The 24,833-nt window shown below is 55.2% G+C and overlaps 1 protein-coding gene and 1 pseudogene across 1 annotated transcript; both read left to right on the forward strand.

Moving 5' to 3' along the window:
• Positions 1-2,806: 2,806 nt before the first annotated feature.
• Positions 2,807-10,801, forward strand: LOC144673939 (serine/threonine-protein kinase pim-3-like; annotated as a pseudogene).
• A 7,351-nt stretch (positions 10,802-18,152) lies between these two features.
• Positions 18,153-23,955, forward strand: LOC144673947 (serine/threonine-protein kinase pim-3-like). Its single transcript, XM_078535539.1, has 6 exons — positions 18,153-18,213; positions 19,607-19,722; positions 20,798-20,848; positions 21,222-21,588; positions 22,523-22,699; positions 23,629-23,955. Exons 1-6 carry the CDS (start codon positions 18,153-18,155, stop codon positions 23,799-23,801), a joined length of 945 nt encoding a protein of 314 aa, XP_078391665.1. The 3' UTR covers positions 23,802-23,955.
• Positions 23,956-24,833: the final 878 nt, after the last annotated feature.

The following is a 24,833-nucleotide window of genomic DNA, read 5'->3' on the forward strand; positions in this document are numbered from 1 at the left end:
AGTTAGTGAACCAACAGTCGTTACAGCATAGCAGGCCATTCGGCCCATCGAGCTGATGCCAGAGAAACTACCTGCGTATTTATGATGTTTTGTGTGTACTCAATAAAATTAAACGTTGTTTCAGTCAGTGGTATATTGTGTGTGTGTGTGTGTGTGTGTACACGTCTCTGCAAATAGGAACAGGAGGAGGCCATTCAGCCCCTCTCGAGCCTGTTACACAGGAACAGGAGGAGGCTCATTCAACTCCTCTCAAGCATGTTACACAGGAACAGGAGGAGGCCATTCAGCCCCGCTGTCGAGACTGTTACACAGGAACAGGAGGAAGCCATTCAGACCCCTCGAGCCTTTTAAACAGGAACGGGAAGAGGCCCATTCAGGCCCTTGAGCCTCGAAGGGCTGAATGGCCTCCTCCTGTGGATGGCCCAATATGAAACTGGGGCAAACGCTGCCACCTGCTGGTCAACAAAACCTCGACGACCTGACAGAGGCTCAACAGCAGTCGGGCAGGTTCGGTTTCAAAAGCTCATGTTGGGGGGTGGGCAGGTTGAACGGGGGTGGGGGAGGTGGGGTCGGAGCCTTTGAAGGCGGAGGCGTTGGTCCAATCACAGAATGACACAGCTCAAGAGGAGGCCATTCAGCCCATCATGCATGTGCTGGCTCTTTGAAAGATCTGTCCAATTAGCCCCACACTCTAACCCCCACCCCTGACCCCACCGGCTCTTTCCCCCCCATAACCCTGCACGTTTTTCCCCTTCCAGTATTTATCCAATTCCCCCCTTATCGAAGAGTAAGAGAGAGAGAGAGAGAGGGAGACAAAGAAAGACTGACCGTAGCGAAAGAAAGACGTGCGCTCCCTCAGCACTGACCCTCCGACAGTGCGGCGCTCCCTCAGCACTGACCCTCCGACAGTGCGGCTCCCTCAGCACTGACCCTCCGACAGTGCCGCACTCCCTCAGCACTGACCCTCCGACAGTGCGGCTCCCTCAGCACTGACCCTCCGACAGTGCGGCGCTCCCTCAGCACTGACCTTCCGATAGTGCGGCGCTCCCTCAGTACTGACCCTCCGACAGTGCGGCTCCCTCAGCACTGATCCTCTGACAGTGCGGCTCCCTCAGCGCTAACCCTCCGACAGTGCCGCACTCCCTCAAAACTGACCCTCCGTCAGTGCGGCTCCCTCAGCACTGACCCTCCGACAGTGCTGCACTCCCTCAGCACTGACCTTCCGACAGTGCGGCGCTCCCTCAGTACTGACCCTCCGACAGTGCGGCTCCCTCAGCACTGACCCGCCGACAGTGCTGCACTCCCTCAGCACTGACCCCCCGACAGCACAGCGCTCCCTCGGCACTGACACTGCTACAGTGCGGCGCACCCACAGCGCTGACCCTACAACAATTCGGAGCTCCCTCACTACTGACCCTCCGACAGTGCGGCGCTCCCTCAGCAATGTCCCGCCGACAGTCTGGCTCTCCCTCAACACTGACGCTCCGACAGTGTGGTGCTCCCTTAGCGATGGCTCTCCGACAGTCCGGCGTACATCAGCACTGACCCTTCGACAGTGCGGCGCTCCCTCAGCACTGACCTTCCGACAGTGCGGCGCTCCCTCAGTACTGACCCTCCAACAGTGCGGCGCACCCACAGCGCTGACCCGACAACAATTCGGAGCTTCATCACTACTGACCCTTCGACAGTGCGGCGTTCCATCTGTACTGATGATCCAATAGCGTGGCGCTCCCTCAGCAATGACCCTCCGACAGTCCGGCTCTCCCTCAACACTGACCCTCCGACAGTGCGACGCACCCTCAGCACTGACCCTCCAACAGCTCGGCGCTCCCTCAGGACTGAACCTCTGACAGTGTGGCTCCCTCAGCACTGACCTTCCGACAGTGCGGCGCTATCTAAGCACTGACCCTCCGAAAGTATGGCGCTCGCCCAGTACTGACCCTCCGACATTGTGGCGCTCCCTTAGCGATGACTCTCCGACAGTCCAGCGTACATCAGCACTGACCCTCCGACAGTGCGGCGCTCCTTCAGTCCTGACCCCCTGACAGTTTGGAGCTCCCTCAGCACTGTCCCTCCGAGATTGCGGCGCTCCCTCAATACTGACCCCCCAACAGTTTGGAGCTCCCTCAGCACTGACACTCGGACAGCGCGGCGCTCCCTCAGCACTGACCATCCGACATCGCGGCGCTCCCTCAGCACTGACCCTCCAAAAGTAGGGCGCTCCCTCAGTCCTGAACCTTGACAGTCTGGAGCTCCCCCAGCACTGACCCTCTGACAGTGCGTCACTCCCTCAGCACTGACCCTCCAACAGCACGGCGCACCCTCGGCACTAACCCTCTGACACTACAGCGCGCTCTCAGCACTGACCCTCCTACAGTGTGGAGCTCCCTCAGCACTAAAACTCCAACAGTGCGGCGCTCCCTCAGCACCGACCCTCCGACAGCGCGGCGCTCCCTCAGCACTGACCCTCCGACAGTGCGGAGCTCCCTCAGCACTGACCCTCCGACAGTGCGGAGCTCCCTCAGCACTGACCCTCCGACAGTGATTTCCATGAGCAGCCGCAATCTCTCTCCATTCTCCCCTTAAGGACACTTCCGAGCTTTACAGACCTGGCACTTTTCTGGAGAGGGTGTTGGGTGGGGCATTGAGAGATTCCTTCCTCACTCCCATCCCCACCCCCGCATCCTCATGCACACGGATAAGGGAAGAAGCCTGGATTTAAGGGGAAAGCAACGCACCAGTCGTTCGATCGCATTGTGACGCACGCTGTGGGCAAATAGCTGAGGGGGAGTTGGTGAGGTTGGGGATGGCACCGGAGAGCCGTTGGCCATGCCAGTGCCTTGAGGAGAGCGCCAGGGGAGGCCCGAGCTTGGGTGAGGTTTTGGGGAAATGCTGGAACCAGCTGTGTCAACCCTGGTCTGGAAATCCTCGTGTATTGTGCCTAGGCCCTAGAGGGTGCCGCTGAGATCATGTTCCTGGTTCAACGTGAAACCCTCTTGTGAATGGCAGCACGAGACTGTCTTTAAATCGCGGTGTCAATTAGTGAACCGACAGTCCTTTCAGCATAGCAGGCCATTCGGCCCATCGAGCTGATGCCAGAGAAACTACCTGCGTATTTATGATGTTTTGTGTGGACTCAATAAAATTAAACGTTGCTTCAGTCAGTGGTATATTGTGTGTGTGTGTGTGTGTGTGTGTACACGTCTCTGCAAACAGGAACAGGAGGAGGCCATTCAGCCCCTCTCGAGCCTTTTACACAGGAAAAGGAGGAGGCCATTCATCCCCCGCCTCGAGCCTGTTATACAGGAACAGGAGGAGGCCATTCATCCCCCGCCTCGAGCCTGTTACACAGGAACAGGAGGAGGCCATTCATCCCCCGCCTCGAGCCTTTTACACAGGAACAGGAGGAGGCCATTCATCCCCCGCCTCGAGCCTGTTACACAGGAACAGGAGTAGGCCAATCAGCCCCCCACTCGAGAATGTTACACAGGAGCTGGAGGAGGCCGATTCATCCCCCGCCTTGAGCTTGTTACACAGGAACAGTAGGAGGACATTCAGCCCCTCTCTCGAGCCTGTTACACAGGAACAGTAGGAGGCCATTCAGCCCCCGTTCTCGAGCCTGTTACACAGGAACAGTAGGAGGCCATTCAGCCCCTCTCTCGAGCCTGTTACACAGGAACATTAGGAGGCCATTCAGCCCCTCTCAAGACTGTTATACAGGAACAGGTCAGTCAGCCCCTCTCGAGCCTGTTACACAGGAACAGGGGAAAGCAATAAGCCCCCCAAGCATGTTATACAGGAACAGGAGGAGGCCATTCAGGCCCTCTCGAGCCTGTTACACAGGAACAGGGGAAAGCAATAAGCCCCCCAAGCATGTTATACATGAAAAGGAGGAGGCCATTCAGGCCCTCTCAAGCCTGTTACACAGGAACAAGTCAGTCAGCCCCTACAGAGAGATTCAGAGAGTCAGAGAGAGCCACCAAAAGAGAGATAGAGGGAGAGACAGAGAGAGAGACAGAGAAAGACAGAGAGAGGAGAGGAACACAGAGACAGAGAGAGATAGAGACAGAGAGAGAGAGACTCAGAGAGACAGAGAGAGACAGAGAAAGACAGAAAGAGAGTGCGGCGCTCCATAAGACATAGGAGCAGAAATTAGGCCATTCGGCCCATCGAGTCTGCTCCGCCATTCAATCATGGCTGATCAGTTTCTCAACCCCATTCTCCCGCCTTCTCCCCATAACCTTTGATCCCCCTTACCAATCAGGAACCTATCTATCTCGGTCTTAAATACACTCAATGACCTGGCCTCCACAGCCTTCTGTGGCAATGAATTCCAGAGATTCACCCACTCTCTCTGGCTAAAGAAGTTTCTCCTCATCTCTGTTCTAAGAGGTCTTTACTCTGTCTGAGGTAAAACAATGGATGGAACAGAACCTTATCTACCGACTGGGCACTTTACAGCTTCCCAGACTGAATATTGAGTTCAACCACTTTCGGTCAGGAACTCTCTCCTCCATCCCCACCCCCTGTTTCCCCCAAACATTTCTATATATTTTTCTTTTCCCACCTATTGCCATTATTGTTTGGAATGTGTTTCCATCCATTGGGCTATCTGTACCTTGCATGTCTTGCTTTCTACCCTTAATGTCCCCATTAGCACATTTCTTCCCTGATATCACCACCATCAACACCTCTTTATCCTTTGGCCCGTGACATTTTTTGGTTCCCTCCACCTATCACTGGCCCTCTATCCATCTCTACCTGTCCAACCCCCTCCCCCTTAAACCAGTTTATATTTCATCCCCTGTTCTATTTTCCCTTAGTTCTGGTCAAGAGACAGAGACACTGGACACGTGAATTGTGCTTCTCTCCCCAGGAAGGGCAAAATTCTTCCTTAAAGAAACAATTATTTTGGAAGCTATTACGAGACTATCTTTCTCTGTCCCAGAGGAATCTTTAACAGCAGCGACACCGTCCCCCCGCAGAGCCAATGCTGTCTACCAAGTTGGGGACTGCGTGCAGCCAGACACCGGCCGAGGGATCGCTCCCAGGTAGGAAGTTGTTTTTTACATCGTGAGTTCCCCGAGTGTTGGCGCAGGGTCTTTCCCCCCATCTCCCACCCCCCAGAAGTTGGTGTTTCGGGGAGAAGGGGGAGTGAGCAGGAGATCTCCAGAGCCAGTGGGATGCAGAGACAGGAACTGAGAGAGAGAGAGAGAGAGAGAGAGAGACAGGGACAGAGATGGGCTGGGGCGGAGGGGGCCAGAGACGGATGGAGAGGGAGAGGGAGGTTCGCTTCGGTGATCCCATTAATTGATGATTGATTGGGTCGGAGAGGGAGAGGAAGGATGAGAGAGAAACAGGGAGAGAGAAACAGAGAGAGAGACAGAGATAGACAGAGAGACGGAGATAGACAGAGACGGAGATAGACAGAGAGACGGAGATAGACAGAGACGGAGATAGAAAGAGACGGAGAGAGAAAGAGAGACGGAGAGAGAAAGAAAGACAGAGAGAGAGAAAGAAAGACAGAGAGAGAGAGAGAGAAAGAGAGAGAGAGAAAGAGAGAGACAGAGACAGAAAGAGAAACAGAGAGACAGAGATAGAGAGAGACAGAGATAGACAGAGAGACGGAGATAGACAGAGAGACGGAGATAGACAGAGACGGAGATAGATAGAGACGGAGAGAGAAAGAGAGACGGAGAGAGAGAGACAGAGAGAGAGAAAGAAAGACAGAGAGAGAGAAAGAAAGACAGAGAGAGAGACAGAGAACGAAAGAGAGGAAGACAGAGAGAGAATGAGACACAGAAAGACAGAGAGAGATAGAGAGAATGAGACAGAGAGAGAGACAGACAGAGGGAGAGAGAGAGTGAAAAAAAAAGAGAGATAGAAAGAGAGAGACACAGATACAGAGAGAAAGGAAGAGAGAGGAGGGAAGAGAGAGAAAGGAAGAGAGAGAAAGAGTCAGCGAGAGAGAGAGACAGAGATAGAAAGAAAGAGACAGAAAGAAAGAGAGAGAGAGAGAGAGCTAGAGAAACAGAACGAGAGAGAGCGAGACAGCAGTGAGACACAGAAAGTGAGACACAGACACACACAAAAAAGCTGTTAGAGAGAGACGGAGAGAGAAGGGGTGACAGAATCACATGTGAGTGAGCGAGAGAGGCAATGGGCAAACTCATTAATTCTCGCTTGAGTTTCGTGGGCTGGGAAGGGTCGGGAGCCTTTGTTACTAAGAACAATTTCAGTCTGATGTGATGTTTGATTGTCTGTCATAACTTTGTTAAACTGAGGCTGGGATCGTTGGATGGAGTGTAATTCTCTCTCTCTCTCTCTCTGCCTCACCTCCTGCAGTGAAGAAGAGAGAAAGCTTCAAGAAACTGTACAGTGTGGGCAAGAAACTGGGCAGCGGCGGCTTCGGAACAGTTTTCTCGGCTGTGAGGATCTTCGATGGAGCTCCGGTGAGAGAGGAGGGGGGAAAGGAGGGTATTCATGTAATAAGCACATCGATATATAGACACACACACACCCAGTCACACACACACACTCAGACACACACAGAGACACACTCACACACACACACACACTCAGACACACACAGAGACACACTCAGACACACACAGAGACACACTCAGACACACACACACCCAGACAGACACACGCACTCAGACACACACAGAGACACACTCAGAGACGCACTCAGAGACACACTCAGACACACACACACACCCAGACACACACACACACTCAGACACACACACACACGTCCCCAGACACACACAAAGACACAAACACACACAGACCCCCAGACACACAGAGACACACTCAGACACACACACACACACATCCAGACACAGAGAGATGCACTCAGACACACACACACACTCAGACACACACATGCACTCACACACACGCCCCCAGACACACACAGAGTTACACTCACACACACACTCAGACACACACACACACATTCAGACACAAACACACGCACACACACTCAGACACACAGAGAGACACGCACACACTCAGACACACACACACACACGCTCCCAGACACACAGACACACACACACACACACACGCCCCCAGACACACACACTCAGACACACACACACTCAGACACAAACACACACAGACACACAGATGCAAAAACATTCACACAGACACAAAAACATTCACACAGACACTCACTCACACAAACATGCACATAGACACATTCACTCACACACACAGAGATCCTCACAGTCATGTACAGCCAAACACGCACACACACAAACACACACTCAGACACACCCACAGGCATACACAGAGACACACTGCCATCTAGAAGCTTCCGTTTTTAGTGCAATAAATTGTAAAACGCGAGCACAACATTACAACATTCCGGGGGTCGCGGGGGGAGTGAAGAGCCAAAATAATTCCCAGGGATCAATGTTTACACCTGCAGGTGTTGCTGATGTTTCTATAGGGGGGAGGGAGACAAGGTGTGTGTTAACTCAGTATGAAACTTCACTTAAAATATATCAATATGGATGTAGTGTTTAAAGTCAGCTCATTTGAATGAATTGGGATCCTGTTTCTGTGCCAGGTGGCGGTTAAACACGTGCCCAGGAAGAAAGTGGTGGATTGGGGTCGTCTGGTGAGTTTAAAATGATTTGAATAAGACTTGTGAACCTGTCTCTGTCTGAGTGTGTGCGAGTGTGCATCTGAGTGTGTGCAAAGTGTGCGTCTGAGTGTGCGCGAGTGTGACTGAGTCTAAGAATGTTTGAGAGTGTGTGAGTGTGTCTGAGTGTGTGTGTGAGTAACTCTGAATGTGAGTGTGTGTGTGAGTGTGTCTGAGTGTGTGTATCCCCCCCAAACCAGCCTCTTCCCACCCCCTACCCACCCCCAACTCCATCTCCCCCCCAAACCAGACTCTTTCCATCCTCAACTCCAGCTATTTCTCTTTGCGAACGTGTTCCCTTCTGCCCATGTTCTGAATCCTGCCATCCTTGTGCCCTCTGCTTGCAGAATCACCGCCCCGTGCCCATGGAGATCATCCTGATGCGGAAGGTGTCTTTGCCAGAGCACCGAGGCGTGATTCGCCTGCTGGATTGGTTCTCCAGGCCGGCCGGCTTCCTGCTGGTGATGGAGCGCCCGCCCAGCGCCAAGGACCTCTTCGACCTCATCACCGAGCAGGGCCCGCTGGGCGAGGATCGCGCCCGGTCCTTCTTCTGCCAGGCGGTGGAGGCAGTGCAGCACTGCCATGCCTGTGGGGTCACGCACCGGGACATCAAGGACGAGAACCTCCTGGTCGACCTGCACACTGACGAGCTCAAGCTCATCGACTTCGGCTCGGCAGCCCTGCTGCGCGACACCGCCTACACCGATTTCAGTGGTGAGTACCCCTGCCCGGACACTCCCTGGGGGCATCCCAGAAGCAGCTGGGGGCACAGCGGCTCCTCCTTTCTCTCTCTGACACCTGGGATCCCAGACATGTTGCACAGACGCCAATTCCCTCCCACAGTATGGCACAGCACAGACCCTCCGACAGTGCGGCGCTCCCTCAGCATTGAACCTCCGACAATGCGGAGCTCCCTCAGCACTGACCCTCCGACAGTGCGGCACTACCTCAGCACCGACCGTCCGACAGTGCGGCACTCCCTCAGCACTGACCCTCTGACAGTGCGGCACTCCCTCAGCACTGACCCTCCGACAGTGCGGAGCTCCCTCAGCACTGACCCTACGACAGTATGGCTCAGCACTGATCCTGCGACAGTGCGGCTCAGCACTGACCCTCCGACAGCGCGATGCTCCCTCAGCACTGAACCTCCGACAGTGCGGCACTCCCTAAGCACTGACCCTCCGACAGTGCGTCGCTCCCTCAGCACTGACCCTCCGACAGTGCGCCGCTCCCTCGGCACTGACCCTCCGACAGTGCGGCTCAGCACTGATCCTCCGACAGTGCGGCTCAGCACTGATCCTCCGACAGTGCGGCTCAGCACTGACCCTCCGACAGCGCGATGCTCCCTCAGCACTGACCCTCCAACAGTGCGGCACTCCCTAAGCACTGACCCTCCAACAGTGCAGCGCTCCCTCAGCACTGAACCTCTGACAGTGCGGCGCTCCCTCAGCACTGACCCTCCGACAGTGCGCCGCTCCCTCGGCACTGACCCTCCGACAGGGGGATAGGGCAGGGGGGGCGAGGGTCAGGCGTGGGTATTTTGGGGGCATCAGGGCATTAAAACCCCAAAGCAATGCTGGGTGGGGTAAATAGTCTCACAGTGAATGTTGTCTGGTTTTAATCTTGTCTCTCTCTCTCTCTCCTATTTCCATCTCTTTCTGATGTAAATGCTCAGGCACCAGAGTGTACAGCCCGCCAGAGTACATCAGTGAAAGGCGCTACCATGCCCGCTCCGCTACTGTCTGGTCCCTCGGGGTCTTGCTCTACGCCATGGTCTGTGGTGACATCCCCTTCGAGCGAGACGTGGAGATCCTGGCTGGCGAGATTCAGCTGCCCTCCGGCATCTCCAAGGGTAAGTGGCACAGGGGGTGGAGAGAGGGGATTTTAGTTTTAAAGCATCCTTCACTGTCTCTCCTTTCCATAAGATCTCAAGAAATAGGGGCAGGAGGAGGCCATTCAGCCCCTCAAACCTGCTCCCCCTTTCAATACGATCGCCTCTGATCCGATTTTTACTCAACTCCACTTCCCTGTCCGTCCCCCTCATAACCCTCGACTCCCCTCGCCGATCAGAAATCTGTCTCACTCGGCCTTGAATATATTCAGTGACCCGACCCCCACTGCTCTCTGGGGGGGGAGAGAATTCCACAGACTGACCACCCTCTGAGAGAAGAAATTCCTCCTCATCTCAGTCTTCAATGGGAGATCCCTCATTCTGAAACTGTGCCCCCCTCCCCTCGTTCTAGATTCCCCTCCACGAGGGGCGGGTAACATCCCCTCAGCATCCACCCTGTCAAACCCCCTCCCCTCAGCATCTGATATGTTTCAATAAGATCACCTCTCATTCTTCTAAACTCCAATGGGTAGAGGCCCAACCTGCTCAACCTTTCCTCATCAGACAAACCCCCTTCGTCCCAGGAATCGGCCGAGTGAACCTTCTCTGAACGGCTTCCGATGCGAGTCTGTCCCTCCTGAAGTGAGGGGACCAGAACTGTCCACAGTGACCCAGGAGCGGCCTCACCAACACCCTGCCCAGTTGTAGCAAGACTTCCCCACTTTTATACTCCATCCCCCCCCCTCGCAATAAAGGACAACTTTCCATTTGTCTTCCTCATCACTCGCTGCATCTGCATACCAACTTTTTGAGATTCATGTCCCAGGACACCCAGATCCCTCTGCACCGCCGCCTTCTCCAGTCTCTCTCTCTCTTTCTCACATTCATTTCTTCCCCGCGATGCAATTTTTAATGGACCATCTTGTGCTTCCTTCCCCCCTTCCCCCTGCAGAGTGCGAGGAGCTGATACGATGGTGCCTCTCCATGCAACCCTCCAAACGCCCCACCCTCCACCAGATATTGTACCACCCGTGGGTGCAGCGGGACATCACCAGACCGAAAGCCGTGGGCCTCTGGAGCCCGGGGGGAGACTCCGACTTTGGCACCATCCAGGAGAGACTGTAGGGAGCAGACAGACCGGGCATGGACACACTCTGTTGCTGGTCACCGTATGGAAGGAGGAGGAACTTTCAGGACTGATGGGGACCTCGCCTGATCGCTCTGTCAGCAGTGGCTGGCTGCTCAGTGAACATTGGCCCCAGGGCCGGAGAGAACTCGAACTGCACACCCCTTGTTCATCTCCCTCGTTCATCCTGAAAGACGCCTCCGACAGTGCGGATCTCCCTCAGTACTGACCATCCAACAGCGCGACTCTCCCTCAGCACTGACCCTCCAACAGTGCGGCACTCCCTCAGCACTGACCCTACAACAGTGCGTCACTCCCTCAGCACTGACCCTACAACAGTGCGGCACTCCCTCAGCACTGACCCTCCAACAGTGCGGCACTCCCTCAGCACTGACCATCCAACAGTGCGGCACTCCCTCAGCACTGACCCTCTAACAGTGCAGCACTCCCTCAGTACTGACCCTCCAACATTGCGGCACTCCCTCAGTACTGACCCTCCAATAGTGCGGCACTCCCTCAGCACTGACCCTCCAACAGCGCGGCACTCCCTCATCACTGACCGTCCAACAGTGCGGCACTCCCTCAGCACTGACCCTCCAACAGTTCGGCACTCCCTCAGCACTGACCCTCCGACCGTGCGGCACTCCCTAAGCACTGACCCTCCAACAGCGTGGCGCTCCCTAAGCCCCGACCCTCCGAATGTGCAGCGCTCCCTCAGCACTGACCCTCCGACCGTGCGTCATTCCCACAGAACTGACCCTCCTTCAATGCAGCACCGACCCTCCAACAGCGTGGCGCTCCCTCAGTACTGCCCCTGCGACAGTGCAGCGCTCCCTCAGCACTGACCCTCCAACAGTGCGGCGCTCCCTCAGTACTGACCCTCCGACAGTGCGGCGCTCCCTCAGCACTGACCCTCCGACGGTGCGGCGCTCCCTCAGCTCTGACCTCCAACAGTGCAGCACTCCCTCAGCACTGACCCCCTGACAGCGCGACGCTCTCTCAGCAACAACCCTCCAACAGTGCGGTGCTCCCTCAGCACTGACCCTCCGACAGTGCGGCTCTCCCTCAGCACTGACCCTCCAACAGTTCGGCACTCCCTCTGCAATGACCCTATGTCCGTGCGGCGCTCCCTAAACACTGACCCTCCAACAGCATGGCGCTCCCTCAGCCCTGACCCTCCGAATGTGCAGCGCTCCGTCAGCACTGACCCTCCGACCTTGCGTCGTTCCCACAGAACTGACCATCCAACAATGCAGCACCGACCCTCCAACAGCGTGTCGCTCCCTCAGTACTGCCCCTGCGACAGTTCAGCGCTCCCTAAGCACTGACCCTCCAACAGCGTGGCGCTCACTCAGCCCTGACCCTCCGAATGTGCAGCGCTCCCTTAGCACTGACCCTCCAACAGTGCGGCGCTCCCTCAGTACTGACCCTCCGACAGTGCGGCGCTCCCTCAGCACTGACCCTCCGACGGTGCGGCACTCCCTCAGCACTGACCCTCCGACAGTGCGGAGCTTCCTAAATACTCACCCTCCAACAGTAATTTCCATGAGCAGCCGCAATCTCTCTCCATTCTCCCCTTAAGGACACTTGCGAGCTTTACAGAACTGGCACTTTTCTGGAGGGGGCATTGGGTGGGGCATTGAGAGATTCCTCCCTCACTCCCATCCCCACCCCCCACCCCCGCATCCTCATGCACACGGATAAGGGAAGAAGCCTGGATTTAAGGGGAAAGCAACGCACCGTCGTTCGATCGCATTGTGACGCACGCTGTGGCCAAATAGCTGAGGGGGAGTTGGTGAGGTTGGGGGATGGCACCGGAGAGCCGTTGGCCATGCCAGTGCCTTGGGGAGAGCGCCAGGGGAGGCCCGAGCTTGGGTGAGGTTCTGGGGAAATTCTGGAACCAGCTGTGTCCACCCTGGTCTGTAAATCCTCGTGTATTGTGCCCCGGCCCTAGAGGGTGCCACTGAGATCATGTTCCTGGTTCAACATGAAACCCTCTTGTGAATGGTGGCACGAGACTGTCTTTAAATCGCGGTGTCGGTTAGCGAACCGACAGTCGTTACAGCATAGAAGGCCATTCGGCCCATCGAGCTGATGCCAGAGAAACTACCTGCGTATTTATGATGTTTTGTGTGTACTCAATAAAATTAAACGTTGTTTCAGTCAGTGGTATATTGTGTGTGTGTGTGTGTGTGTGCACGTCTCTGCAAATAGGAACAGGAGGAGGCCATTCAGCCCCTCTCAAGCCTTTTACACAGGAACAGGAGGAGGCTCATTCAACTCCTCTCAAGCATGATACACAGGAACAGGAGGAGGTCATTCAGCCCCACTCTAGAGACTGTTACACAGGAACAGGAGGATACCATTCAGACCCCTCGAGCCTTTTAAACAGGAACGGGAAGAGGCCCATTCAGGCCCTTGAGCCTCGAAGGGCTGAATAGCCTCCTGTGGATGGCCCAATATGAAACTGGGGCAAACGTTGCCACCTGCTGGTCAACAAAATCTCGATGACCTGACAGAGGCTCAACTGCAGTCGGGCAGGTTCTATTTCAAAAACTCATGTTGGGGGGTTGGGCAAGTTGAACGGGGGTGGGGGAGGTGGGGTCGGAGCCTTTGAAGGCGGAGGCGTTGGTCCAATCACAGAATGGCACAGCTCAAGAGGAGGCCATTCAGCCCATCATGCATGTGCTGGCTCATTGAAAGATCTGTCCAATTAGCCCCACACTCTAACCCCCACCCCCGACCCCACCGGCTCATTCCCCCCCATAACCCTGCACATTTTTCCCCTTCCAGTATTTATCCAATTCCCCCCTTATCGAAGAGAAGGAGAGAGAGAGAGAGGGAGACAAGGAAAGACTGACCGTAGCGAAAGAAAGACGTGCGCCTCCCTCAGCACTGACCCTCCGACATTGCTACACTCCCTCAAAACTGACCCTCCGACAGTGCGGCTCCCTCAGCACTGACCCTCCGACGGTGCTACACTACCTCAAAACTGACCCTCCGACAGTGCGGCTCCCTCAGCACTGACCCTCCGACGGTGCTACACTACCTCAAAACTGACCCTCCGACAGTGCGGCTCCCCCAGCACTGACCCTCTGACAGTGCGTCACTCCCTCAGCACTGACCCTCCAACAGCGCGGCGCACCCTCGGCACTAACCCTCTGACAGTACAGCGCGCTCTCAGCACTGTCCCTCCTACAATGTGGAGCTCCCTCAGTACTGACCCTTCGAAAGTGCGGCGCTCCCTCAGCACTGACCCTCAAACAGTGCGGCCCTCCCTCTGCACTGACCCTCAAACAGTGCGGCACTCCCTCTGTACTGACCCTCCGACAGACCGGCGCTCCCTCAGCTCTGACCAACTGACAACGCGGCGCTCCCTCAGTCCTGACCCTCCGATAGTGCGTTACTCCCTCAGCACTGACCCTCCGACAGCGCATCCCTCCCTCTGCTCTGACCCTCCCGCAGTACGGCGCTACCTCAGCACTGACCCTCCGATCGTGCGGCGCTCCCTCAGTACTGACCCTCCAACGGTGCGGCGCTCCCTCAGTACTGACCCTCCAACAGTGCGGCGCACCCACAGCGCTGACCCTACAACAATTCGGAGCTCCCTCACTACTGACCCTGAGACAGTGCGGCGTTCCATCTGTACTGATGCTCCAATAGCGTGGCGCTCCCTTAGCGATGACTCTGCGACAGTCCGGCGGACATCAGCACTGACCCTCCAACAGCTCGGCGCTCCCTCAGGACTGAACCTCTGACAGTGTGGCTCCCTAAGCACTGACCTTCCGACAGTGCGGCGCTATCTAAGCACTGACCCTCCGAAAGTATGGCGCTCGCCCAGTACTGACCCTCCGACAGTGTGGCGCTCCTTCAGTCCTGACCCCCCGACAGTTTGGAGCTCCCTTAGCACTGTCCCTCCGACATTGCGGCGCTCCCTCAATACTGACCCCCCAACAGTTCGGAGCTCCCTCAGCACTGACACTCGGACAGCGCGGCGCTCCCGCAGCACTGACCCTCCGACAGTGCGGCGCTCCCTCAGCACTGACCTTCCGACAGTGCGGCGCTCCCTCAGTACTGACCCTCCAACTGTGCGGCGCACCCACAGCGCTGACCCGACAACAATTCGGAGCTTCATCACTACTGACCCTTCGACAGTGCGGCGTTCCATCTGTACTGATGCTCCAATAGCGTGGCGCTCCCTCAGCAATGACCCTCCGACAGTCCAGCGCTCCCTCAACACTGACCCTCCGACAGTGCGACGCACCCTCAGCACTGACCCTCCAACAGCTCGGCGCTCCCTCAGGACTGAACCTCTGACAGTGTGGCTCCCTCAGCACTGACCTTCCGACAGTGCGGCGCTATCTAAGCACTGACCCTCCGAAAGTATGGCGCTCGCCCAGTACTGACCCTCCGACAGTGTGGCGCTCCCTTAGCGATGACTCTCCGACAGTCCAGCATACATCAGCACTGACCCTCCTACAGTGCGGCGCTCCTTCAGTCCTGACCCCCTGACAGTTTGGAGCTCCCTCAGCACTGTCCCTCCGAGATTGCGGCGCTCCCTCAATACTGACCACCCAACAGTTCGGAGCTCCCTCAGCACTGACACTCGGACAGCGCGGCGCTCCCTCAGCACTGACCATCCGACATCGCGGCGCTCCCTCAGCACTGACCCTCCAAAAGTACGGCGCTCCCTCAGTCCTGAACCTTGACAGTCTGGAGCTCCCCCAGCACTGACCCTCTGACAGTGCGTCACTCCCTCAGCACTGACCCTCCAACAGCACGGCGCACCCTCGGCACTAACCTTCTGACACTACAGCGCGCTCTCAGCACTGACCCTCCTACAGTGTGGAGCTCCCTCAGCACTAAAACTCCAACAGTGCGGCGCTCCCTCAGCACCGACCCTCCGACAGCGCGGCGCTCCCTCAGCACTGACCCTCCGACAGTGCGGAGCTCCCTCAGCACTGACCCTCCGACAGTGCGGAGCTCCCTCAGCACTGACCCTCCGACAGTGATTTCCATGAGCAGCCGCAATCTCTCTCCATTCTCCCCTTAAGGACACTTCCGAGCTTTACAGACCTGGCACTTTTCTGGAGAGGGTGTTGGGTGGGGCATTGAGAGATTCCTTCCTCACTCCCATCCCCACCCCCGCATCCTCATGCACACGGATAAGGGAAGAAGCCTGGATTTAAGGGGAAAGCAACGCACCAGTCGTTCGATCGCATTGTGACGCACGCTGTGGGCAAATAGCTGAGGGGGAGTTGGTGAGGTTGGGGATGGCACCGGAGAGCCGTTGGCCATGCCAGTGCCTTGAGGAGAGCGCCAGGGGAGGCCCGAGCTTGGGTGAGGTTTTGGGGAAATGCTGGAACCAGCTGTGTCCACCCTGGTCTGTAAATCCTCGTGTATTGTGCCCCGGCCCTAGAAGGTGCCGCTGAGATCATGTTCCTGGTTAAACGTGAAACCCTCTTGTGAATGGCAGCACGAGACTGTCTTTAAATCGCGGTGTCAGTTAGTGAACCGACAGTCGTTACAGCATAGCAGGCCATTCGGCCCATCGAGCTGATGCCAGAGAAACTACCTGCGTATTTATGATGTTTTGTGTGGACTCAATAAAATTAAACGTTGTTTCAGTCAGTGGTATATTGTGTGTGTGTGTGTGTGTACACGTCTCTGCAAACAGGAACAGGAGGAGGCCATTCAGCCCCTCTCAAGCCTTTTACACAGGAACAGGAGGAGGCCATTCATCCCCCGCCTCGAGCCTGTTATACAGGAACAGGAGGAGGCCATTCAGCCCCCGCCTCGAGCCTGATACACAGGAACAGGAGGAGGCCATTCATCCCCCGCCTCGAGCCTTTTACACAGGAACAGGAGGAGGCCATTCATCCCCCGCCTCGAGCCTGTTACACAGGAACAGGAGGAGGCCAATCAGCCCCCCTCTCGAGAATGTTACACAGGAGCTGGAGGAGGCCGATTCATCCCCCGCCTTGAGCTTGTTACACAGGAACAGTAGGAGGACATTCAGCCCCTCTCTCGAGCCTGTTACACAGGAACAGTAGGAGGCCATTCAGCCCCCGTTCTCGAGCCTGTTACACAGGAACAGTAGGAGGCCATTCAGCCCCTCTCTCGAGCCTGTTACACAGGAACATTAGGAGGCCATTCAGCCCCTCTCAAGACTGTTATACAGGAACAGGTCAGTCAGCCCCTCTCGAGCCTGTTACACAGGAACAGGGAGAGGCCATTCAGCCACTCTCGAGCCTGTTACACAGGAACAGGCAGAGGCCATTCAGCCCCTCTCGAGCCTGTTACACAGGAACAGGGGAAAGCAATAAGCCCCCCAAGCATGTTATACAGGAACAGGAGGAGGCCATTCAGGCCCTCTCGAGCCTGTTACACAGGAACAGGGGAAAGCAATAAGCCCCCCAAGCATGTTATACATGAAAAGGAGGAGGCCATTCAGGCCCTCTCAAGCCTGTTACACAGGAACAAGTCAGTCAGCCCCTACAGAGAGATTCAAAGAGTCAGAGAGAGCCACCAAAAGAGAGATAGAGGGAGAGACAGAGAGAGAGACAGAGAAAGACAGAGAGAGGAGAGGAACACAGAGACAGAGAGAGATAGAGACAGAGAGAGAGAGAGACTCAGAGAGAGAGAGAGACAGAGAAAGACAGAAAGAGAGTGCGGCGCTCCATAAGACATAGGAGCAGAAATTAGGCCATTCGGCCCATCGAGTCTGCTCCGCCATTCAATCATGGCTGATCAGTTTCTCAACCCCATTCTCCCGCCTTCTCCCCATAACCTTTGATCCCCCTTACCAATCAGGAACCTATCTATCTCGGTCTTAAATACACTCAATGACCTGGCCTCCACAGCCTTCTGTGGCAATGAATCCCAGAGATTCACCCACTCTCTCTGGCTAAAGAAGTTTCTCCTCATCTCTGTTCTAAGAGGTCTTTACTCTGTCTGAGGTAAAACAATGGATGGAACAGAACCTTATCTACCGACTGGGCACTTTACAGCTTCCCAGACTGAATATTGAGTTCAACCACTTTCGATCAGGAACTCTCTCCTCCATCCCCACCCCCTGTTTCCCACAAACATTTCTATATAGTTTTCTTTTCCCACCTATTGCCATTATTGTTTGGAATGTGTTTCCATCCATTGGGCTATCTGTACCTTGCATGTCTTGCTTTCTACCCTTAATGTCCCCATTAGCACATTTCTTCCCTGATATCACCACCATCAACACCTCTTTATCCTTTGGCCCGTGACATCTTTTGGTTCCCTCCACCTATCACTGGCCCTCTATCCATCTCTACCTGTCCCACCCCCTCCCCCTTAAACCAGTTTATATATTTCACCCCCTGTTCTATTTTCCCTTAGTTCTGGTCAAGAGACAGAGACACTGGACACGTGAACTGTGCTTCTCTCCCCAGGAAGGGCAAAATTCTTCCTTAAAGAAACAATTATTTTGGAAGCGATTACGAGACTATCTTTCTCTGTCCCAGAGGAATCTTTAACAGCAGCGACACCGTCCCCCCGCAGAGCCAATGCTGTCTACCAAGTTGGGGACTGAGTGCAGCCAGACACCGGCCGAGGGATCGCTCCCAGGTAGGAAATTGTTTTTTACATCGTGAGTTCCCCGAGTGTTCGCGCAGGTTCTTTCCCCCCATCTCCCACCCCCCCAGAAGTTGGTGTTTGGGGGAGAAGGGGGAGTGAGCAGGAGTTCTCCAGAGCCAGTGGGATTCAGAGACAGAAACTGAGAGAGAGAGAGAGAGAGAGAGAGACAGGGACAGAGATGGGCTGGGGCGAAGGGGGCCAGAGACGGATGGAGAGGGAGAGGGAGGTTCGGTTCGGTGATCCCATTAATTGATGATTGATTGGGTCGGAGAGGGAGAGAAAGGATGAGAGAGAAACAGGGAGAGAGAAACAGAGAGAGACAGAGATAGAGAGAGACAGAGAGAGACGGAGATAGACAGAGAGACGGAGATAGACAGAGACGGAGATAGACAGAGACGGAGAGAGAAAGAGAGACGGAGAGAGAAAGAAAGACAGAGAGATAGAAAGACAGAGAGAGAGAGAGAAAGAGAGAGAGAGAAAGAGAGAGACAGAGACAGAAAGAGAAACAGAGAGACGGAGATAGACAGAGACGGAGATAGACAGAGACGGAGATAGACAGAGACGGAGAGAGAAAGATAGACGGAGAGAGAAAGAAAGACAGAGAGAGAAAGAAAGACAGAGAGAGAGAGAAAGAGAGAGAGAGAAAGAGAGAGACAGAGACAGAAAGAGAAACAGAGAGACAGAGATAGACAGAGACGGAGATAGACAGAGACTGAGAGAGAAAGAGAGACGGAGAGAAAGAAAGACAGAGAGAGAGAAAGAAAGACAGAGAGAGAGACTGAGAAAGAAAGAGAGAAAGACAGAGAGAGAATGAGACACAGAAAGACAGAGATAGAGAGAATGAGACAGAGAGAGAGAGGAGACAGAGGGAGAGTGAGAGTGAAAAAGACAGAGAATGAAAGAAAGAGAGAGACACAGAGACAGAGAGAGAGAAAGGAAGAGAGAGGAGGGAAGAGAGAGAAAGGAAGAGAGAGAAAGAGTCAGCGAGAAAGAGACAGGGAGAGAGAGAGAAAGAAAGAAAGAGACAGAAAGAAAGAGACAGAAAGAAAGAGACAGAGAGAGAGAGCTAGAGAAACAGAACGAGAGAGAGCGAGACAGCAGTGAGACACAGAAAGTGAGACACAGACACACACAAAAAAGCTGTTAGAGAGAGACGGAGAGAGAAGGGGTGACAGAATCACATGTGAGTGAGCGAGAGAGGCAATGGGCAAACTCATTAATTCTCGCTGGAGTTTCGTGGGCTGGGAAGGGTCGGGAGCCTTTGTTACTAAGAACAATTTCAGTCTGATGTGATGTTTGATTGTCTGTCATAACTTTGTTAAACTGAGGCTGGGATCATTGGATGGAGTGTAATTCTCTCTCTCTCTCTCTCTCTCTGCCTCACCTCCTGCAGTGAAGAAGAGAGAAAGCTTCAAGAAACTGTACAGTGTGGGCAAGAAACTGGGCAGCGGCGGCTTCGGAACAGTTTTCTCGGCTGTGAGGATCTTCGATGGAGCTCCGGTGAGAGAGGAGGGGGGAAAGGAGGGTATTAATGTAATAAGCACATCGATATATAGACACACACACACACTCAGACACACACACACACTCAGACACACACAGAGACACACTCAGACACACACACACACTCAGACACACACAGAGACACACTCAGACACACACACACACTCAGACACACACAGAGACACACTCAGACACACACACACACCCAGACACACACACACACTCAGACACACACACACACGTCCCCAGACACACAGAAAGACACAAACACACACAGACCCCCAGACACACAGAGACACACTCAGACACACACACACACACATCCAGACACAGAGAGACGCACTCAGACACACACACACACTCAGACGCACACATGCACTCACACACACGCCCCCAGACACACACAGAGTTACACTCACACACACACTCAGACACACACACACACATTCAGACACAAACACACGCACACACACTCAGACACACAGAGAGACACGCACACACTCAGACACACACACACACACACACGCTCCCAGACACACAGACACACACACACACACGCCCCCAGACACACACACTCAGACACACACACACTCAGACACAAACACACACAGACACACAGAGACAAAAACATTCACACAGACACACAGACACAAAAACATTCACACAGACACTCACTCACACAAACATGCACATAGACACACTCACTCACACACACAGAGATCCTCACAGTCATGTACAGCCAAACACGCACACACACAAACACACACTCAGACACACCCACAGGCATACACAGAGACACACTGCCATCTAGAAGCTTCCGTTTTTAGTGCAATAAATTGTAAAACGCGAGCACAACATTACAACATTCCGGGGGTCGCGGGGGGAGTGAAGAGCCAAAATAATTCCCAGGGATCAATGTTTACACCTGCAGGTGTTGCTGATGTTTCTATAGGGGGGAGGGAGACAAGGTGTGTGTTAACTCAGTATGAAACTTCACTTAAAATATATCAATATGGATGTAGTGTTTAAAGTCAGCTCATTTGAATGAATTGGGATCCTGTTTCTGTGCCAGGTGGCGGTTAAACACGTGCCCAGGAAGAAAGTGGTGGATTGGGGTCGTCTGGTGAGTTTAAAATGATTTCAATAAGACTTGTGAACCTGTCTCTGTCTGAGTGTGTGCGAGTGTGCATCTGAGTGTGTGCAAAGTGTGCGTCTGAGTGTGCGCGAGTGTGACTGAGTCTAAGAATGTTTGAGAGTGTGTGTGAGTGTGTCTGAGTGTGTGTGTGAGTAACTCTGAATGTGAGTGTGTGTGTGAGTGTGTCTGAGTGTGTGTATCCCCCCCAAACCAGCCTCTTCCCACCCCCTACCCACCCCCAACTCCATCTCCCCCCCAAACCAGACTCTTTCCATCCTCAACTCCAGCTATTTCTCTTTGCGAACGTGTTCCCTTCTGCCCATGTTCTGAATCCTGCCATCCTTGTGCCCTCTGCTTGCAGAATCACCGCCCCGTGCCCATGGAGATCATCCTGATGCGGAAGGTGTCTTTGCCGGAGCACCGAGGCGTGATTCGCCTGCTGGATTGGTTCTCCAGGCCGGCCGGCTTCCTGCTGGTGATGGAGCGCCCGCCCAGCGCCAAGGACCTCTTCGACCTCATCACCGAGCAGGGCCCGCTGGGCGAGGATCGCGCCCGGTCCTTCTTCCGCCAGGCGGTGGAGGCAGTGCAGCACTGCCATGCCTGTGGGGTCACGCACCGGGACATCAAGGACGAGAACCTCCTGGTCGACCTGCACACTGACGAGCTCAAGCTCATCGACTTCGGCTCGGCAGCCCTGCTGCGCGACACCGCCTACACCGATTTCAGTGGTGAGTACCCCTGCCCGGACACTCCCTGGGGGCATCCCGGAAGCAGCTGGGGGCACAGCAGCTCCTCCTTTCTCTCTCTGACACCTGGGATCCCAGACATGTTGCAGAGACGCCAATTCCCTCCCACAGTATGGCACAGCACAGACCCTCCCACAGTGCGGCGCTCCCTCAGCACTGAACCTCTGACAGTGCGGAGCTCCCTCAGCACTGACCCTCCGACAGTGCGGCACTCCCTCAGCACCGACCGTCCGACAGTGCGGCACTCCCTCAGCACTGACCCTCCGACAGTGCGGCACTCCCTCAGCACTGACCCTCCGACAGTGCGGAGCTCCCTCAGCACTGACCCTCCGACAGTGTGGCTCAGCACTGATCCTCCGACAGTGCGGCTCAGCACTGACCCTCCGACAGCGCGATGCTCCCTCAGCACTGACCCTCCGACAGTGCGGCACTCCCTAAGCACTGACCCTCCGACAGTGCATCGCTCCCTCAGCACTGACCCTCCGACAGTGCGCCGCTCCCTCGGCACTGACCCTCCGACAGTGCGGCTCAGCACTGATCCTCCGACAGTGCGGCTCAGCACTGACCCTCCGACAGCGCGATGCTCCCTCAGCACTGACCCTCCGACAGTGCGGCACTCCCTAAGCACTGACCCTCCAACAGTGCAGCGCTCCCTCAGCACTGAACCTCCGACAGTGCGGCGCTCCCTCAGCACTGACCCTCCGACAGTGCGCCGCTCCCTCGGCACTGACCCTCCGACAGGGGGATAGGGCAGGGGGGGCGAGGGTCAGGCGTGGGTATTTTGGGGGCATCAGGGCATTAAAACCCCAAAGCAATGCTGGGTGGGGTAAATAGTCTCACAGTGAATGTTGTCTGGTTTTAATCTTGTCTCTCTCTCTCTCTCCTATTTCCATCTCTTTCTGATGTAAATGCTCAGGCACCAGAGTGTACAGCCCGCCAGAGTACATCAGTGAAAGGCGCTACCATGCCCGCTCCGCTACTGTCTGGTCCCTCGGGGTCTTGCTCTACGTCATGGTCTGTGGTGACATCCCCTTCGAGCGAGACGTGGAGATCCTGGCTGGCGAGATTCAGCTGCCCTCCGGCATCTCCAAGGGTAAGTGGCACAGGGGGTGGAGAGAGGGGATTTTAGTTTTAAAGCATCCTTCACTGTCTCTCCTTTCCATAAGATCTCAAGAAATAGGGGCAGGAGGAGGCCATTCAGCCCCTCAAACCTGCTCCCCCATTCAATACGATCGCCTCTGATCCGATTTTTACTCAACTCCACTTCCCTGTCCGTCCCCCTCATAACCCTCGACTCCCCTCACCGATCAGAAATCTGTCTCACTCGACCTTGAATATATTCAGTGACGCGACCCCCACTGCTCTCTGGGGGGGGAGAGAATTCCACAGACTGACCACCCTCTGAGAGAAGAAATTCCTCCTCATCTCAGTCTTCAATGGGAGACCCCTCATTCTGAAACTGTGCCCCCTCCCCTCGTTCTAGATTCCCCTCCACGAGGGGCGGGTAACATCCCCTCAGCATCCACCCTGTCAAACCCCCTCCCCTCAGAATCTGATATGTTTCAATAAGATCACCTCTCATTCTCCTAAACTCCAATGGGTAGAGGCCCAACCTGCTCAACCTTTCCTCATCAGACAAACCCCCTTCGTCCCAGGAATCGGCCGAGTGAACCTTCTCTGAACGGCTTCCCATGCGAGTCTGTCCCTCCTGAAGTGAGGGGACCAGAACTGTCCACAGGGCCCCAGGAGCGGCCTCACCAACGCCCTGTCCAGTTGTAGCAAGACTTCCCCACTTTTATACTCCATCCCCCCCCTCGCAATAAAGGACAACTTTCCATTTGTCTTCCTCATCACTCGCTGCATCTGCATACCAACTTTTTGAGATTCATGTCCCAGGACACCCAGATCCCTCTGCACCACCGCCTTCTCCAGTCTCTCTCTCTCTTTCTCACATTCATTTCTTCCCAGCGATGCAATTTTTAATAGACCATCTTGTGCTTCCTTCCCCCCTTCCCCCTGCAGAGTGCGAGGAGCTGATACGATGGTGCCTCTCCATGCAACCCTCCAAACGCCCCACCCTCCACCAGATATTGTACCACCCGTGGGTGCAGCGGGACATCACCAGACCGAAAGCCGTGGGCCTCTGGAGCCCGGGGGGAGACTCCGACTGTAGCGCCAGCCAGGAGAGACTGTAGGGAGCAGACAGACCGGGCATGGACACACTCTGTTGCTGGTCACAGTATGGAAGGAGGAGGAACTTTCAGGACTGATGGGGACCTCGCCTGATCGCTCTGTCAGCAGTGGCTGGCTGGTCAGTGAACATTGGCCCCAGGGCCGGAGAGATCTCGAACTGCAAACCCCTTGTTCATCTCCCAATAGTGGCCGAGGGATTTCCATTTCCACCGGGATGGCAGTCGGGGGCCTCAGGTTTTACGTCTCATCCTGAAAGACGGCGCCTCAGACAGTGCGGCTCTCCCTCAGCACTGTCCCTCCGACAGTGCGGCGCTCCCTCAGCACTGACCCTCCGACAGTGCGGCGCTCCCTCAGCACTGACCCTCAGACAGTGCGGCGCTCCCTCAGCACTGACCCTCCGACAGTGCGGCGCTCCCTCAGCACTGACCCTCCGACAGTGTGGCGCTCCCTCAGTACTGACCCTCCGACAGCGCGGCGCTCCCTCAGTACTGACCTTCCGACAGTGCGGCGCTCCCTCAGCGCTGACCCTCCGACAGCGCGGTTCTCCCTCAGTGCTGACCCTCCGACAGTGCGGCGCTCCCTCAGCACTGACCCTCCAACAGTGCGGCGAGAGAGGGGGGTGCAATGAGATGGGGATCTAACCCCATTGTGATGGTTCGTGTATGCACAGGGGTGTCAGGAGCGAGGTGTTTAAGGAACTGACCGGCCCCCCTTGTCGATCAGCTGTTGTTCAGTCATCGAATCACAAATGTGCCTATTTAAATGTATATATATTTATAAGCTAAGCATGAAAACACCTTGTGAATCATGGCACGAGACTGTCTTTAAATCGCGGTGCCGGTTAGCGAACCGACAGTCGTTACAGCATAGCAGGCCATTCGGCCCAGCGAGCTGATGCCAGAGAAACTACCCGCGTATTTATGATGTTTTGTGTGTACTCAATAAAATTAAACGTTGTTTCAGTCAGTGGTATATTGTGTGTGTGTGTGTACACGTCTCTGCAAATAGGAACAGGAGGAGGCCATTCAGCCCCT

Source organism: Cetorhinus maximus, unplaced genomic scaffold (assembly GCF_964194155.1).
Source record: "Cetorhinus maximus unplaced genomic scaffold, sCetMax3.hap1.1 HAP1_SCAFFOLD_519, whole genome shotgun sequence".
Classification (NCBI taxonomy): Eukaryota; Metazoa; Chordata; class Chondrichthyes; order Lamniformes; family Cetorhinidae; genus Cetorhinus; species Cetorhinus maximus.

Bases quoted from the DNA above. Each gene is read 5' to 3' on its own strand.
- LOC144673947 (XM_078535539.1), top strand. From the start codon at position 18,153: ATGCTGTCTACCAAGTTGGGGACTGAGTGCAGCCAGACACCGGCCGAG. The intron at 19,723-20,797 runs GTGAGAGAGGAG...TTTCTGTGCCAG, and splicing joins GGATCTTCGATGGAGCTCCG to GTGGCGGTTAAACACGTGCC. The intron at 21,589-22,522 runs GTGAGTACCCCT...GTAAATGCTCAG, and splicing joins CGCCTACACCGATTTCAGTG to GCACCAGAGTGTACAGCCCG.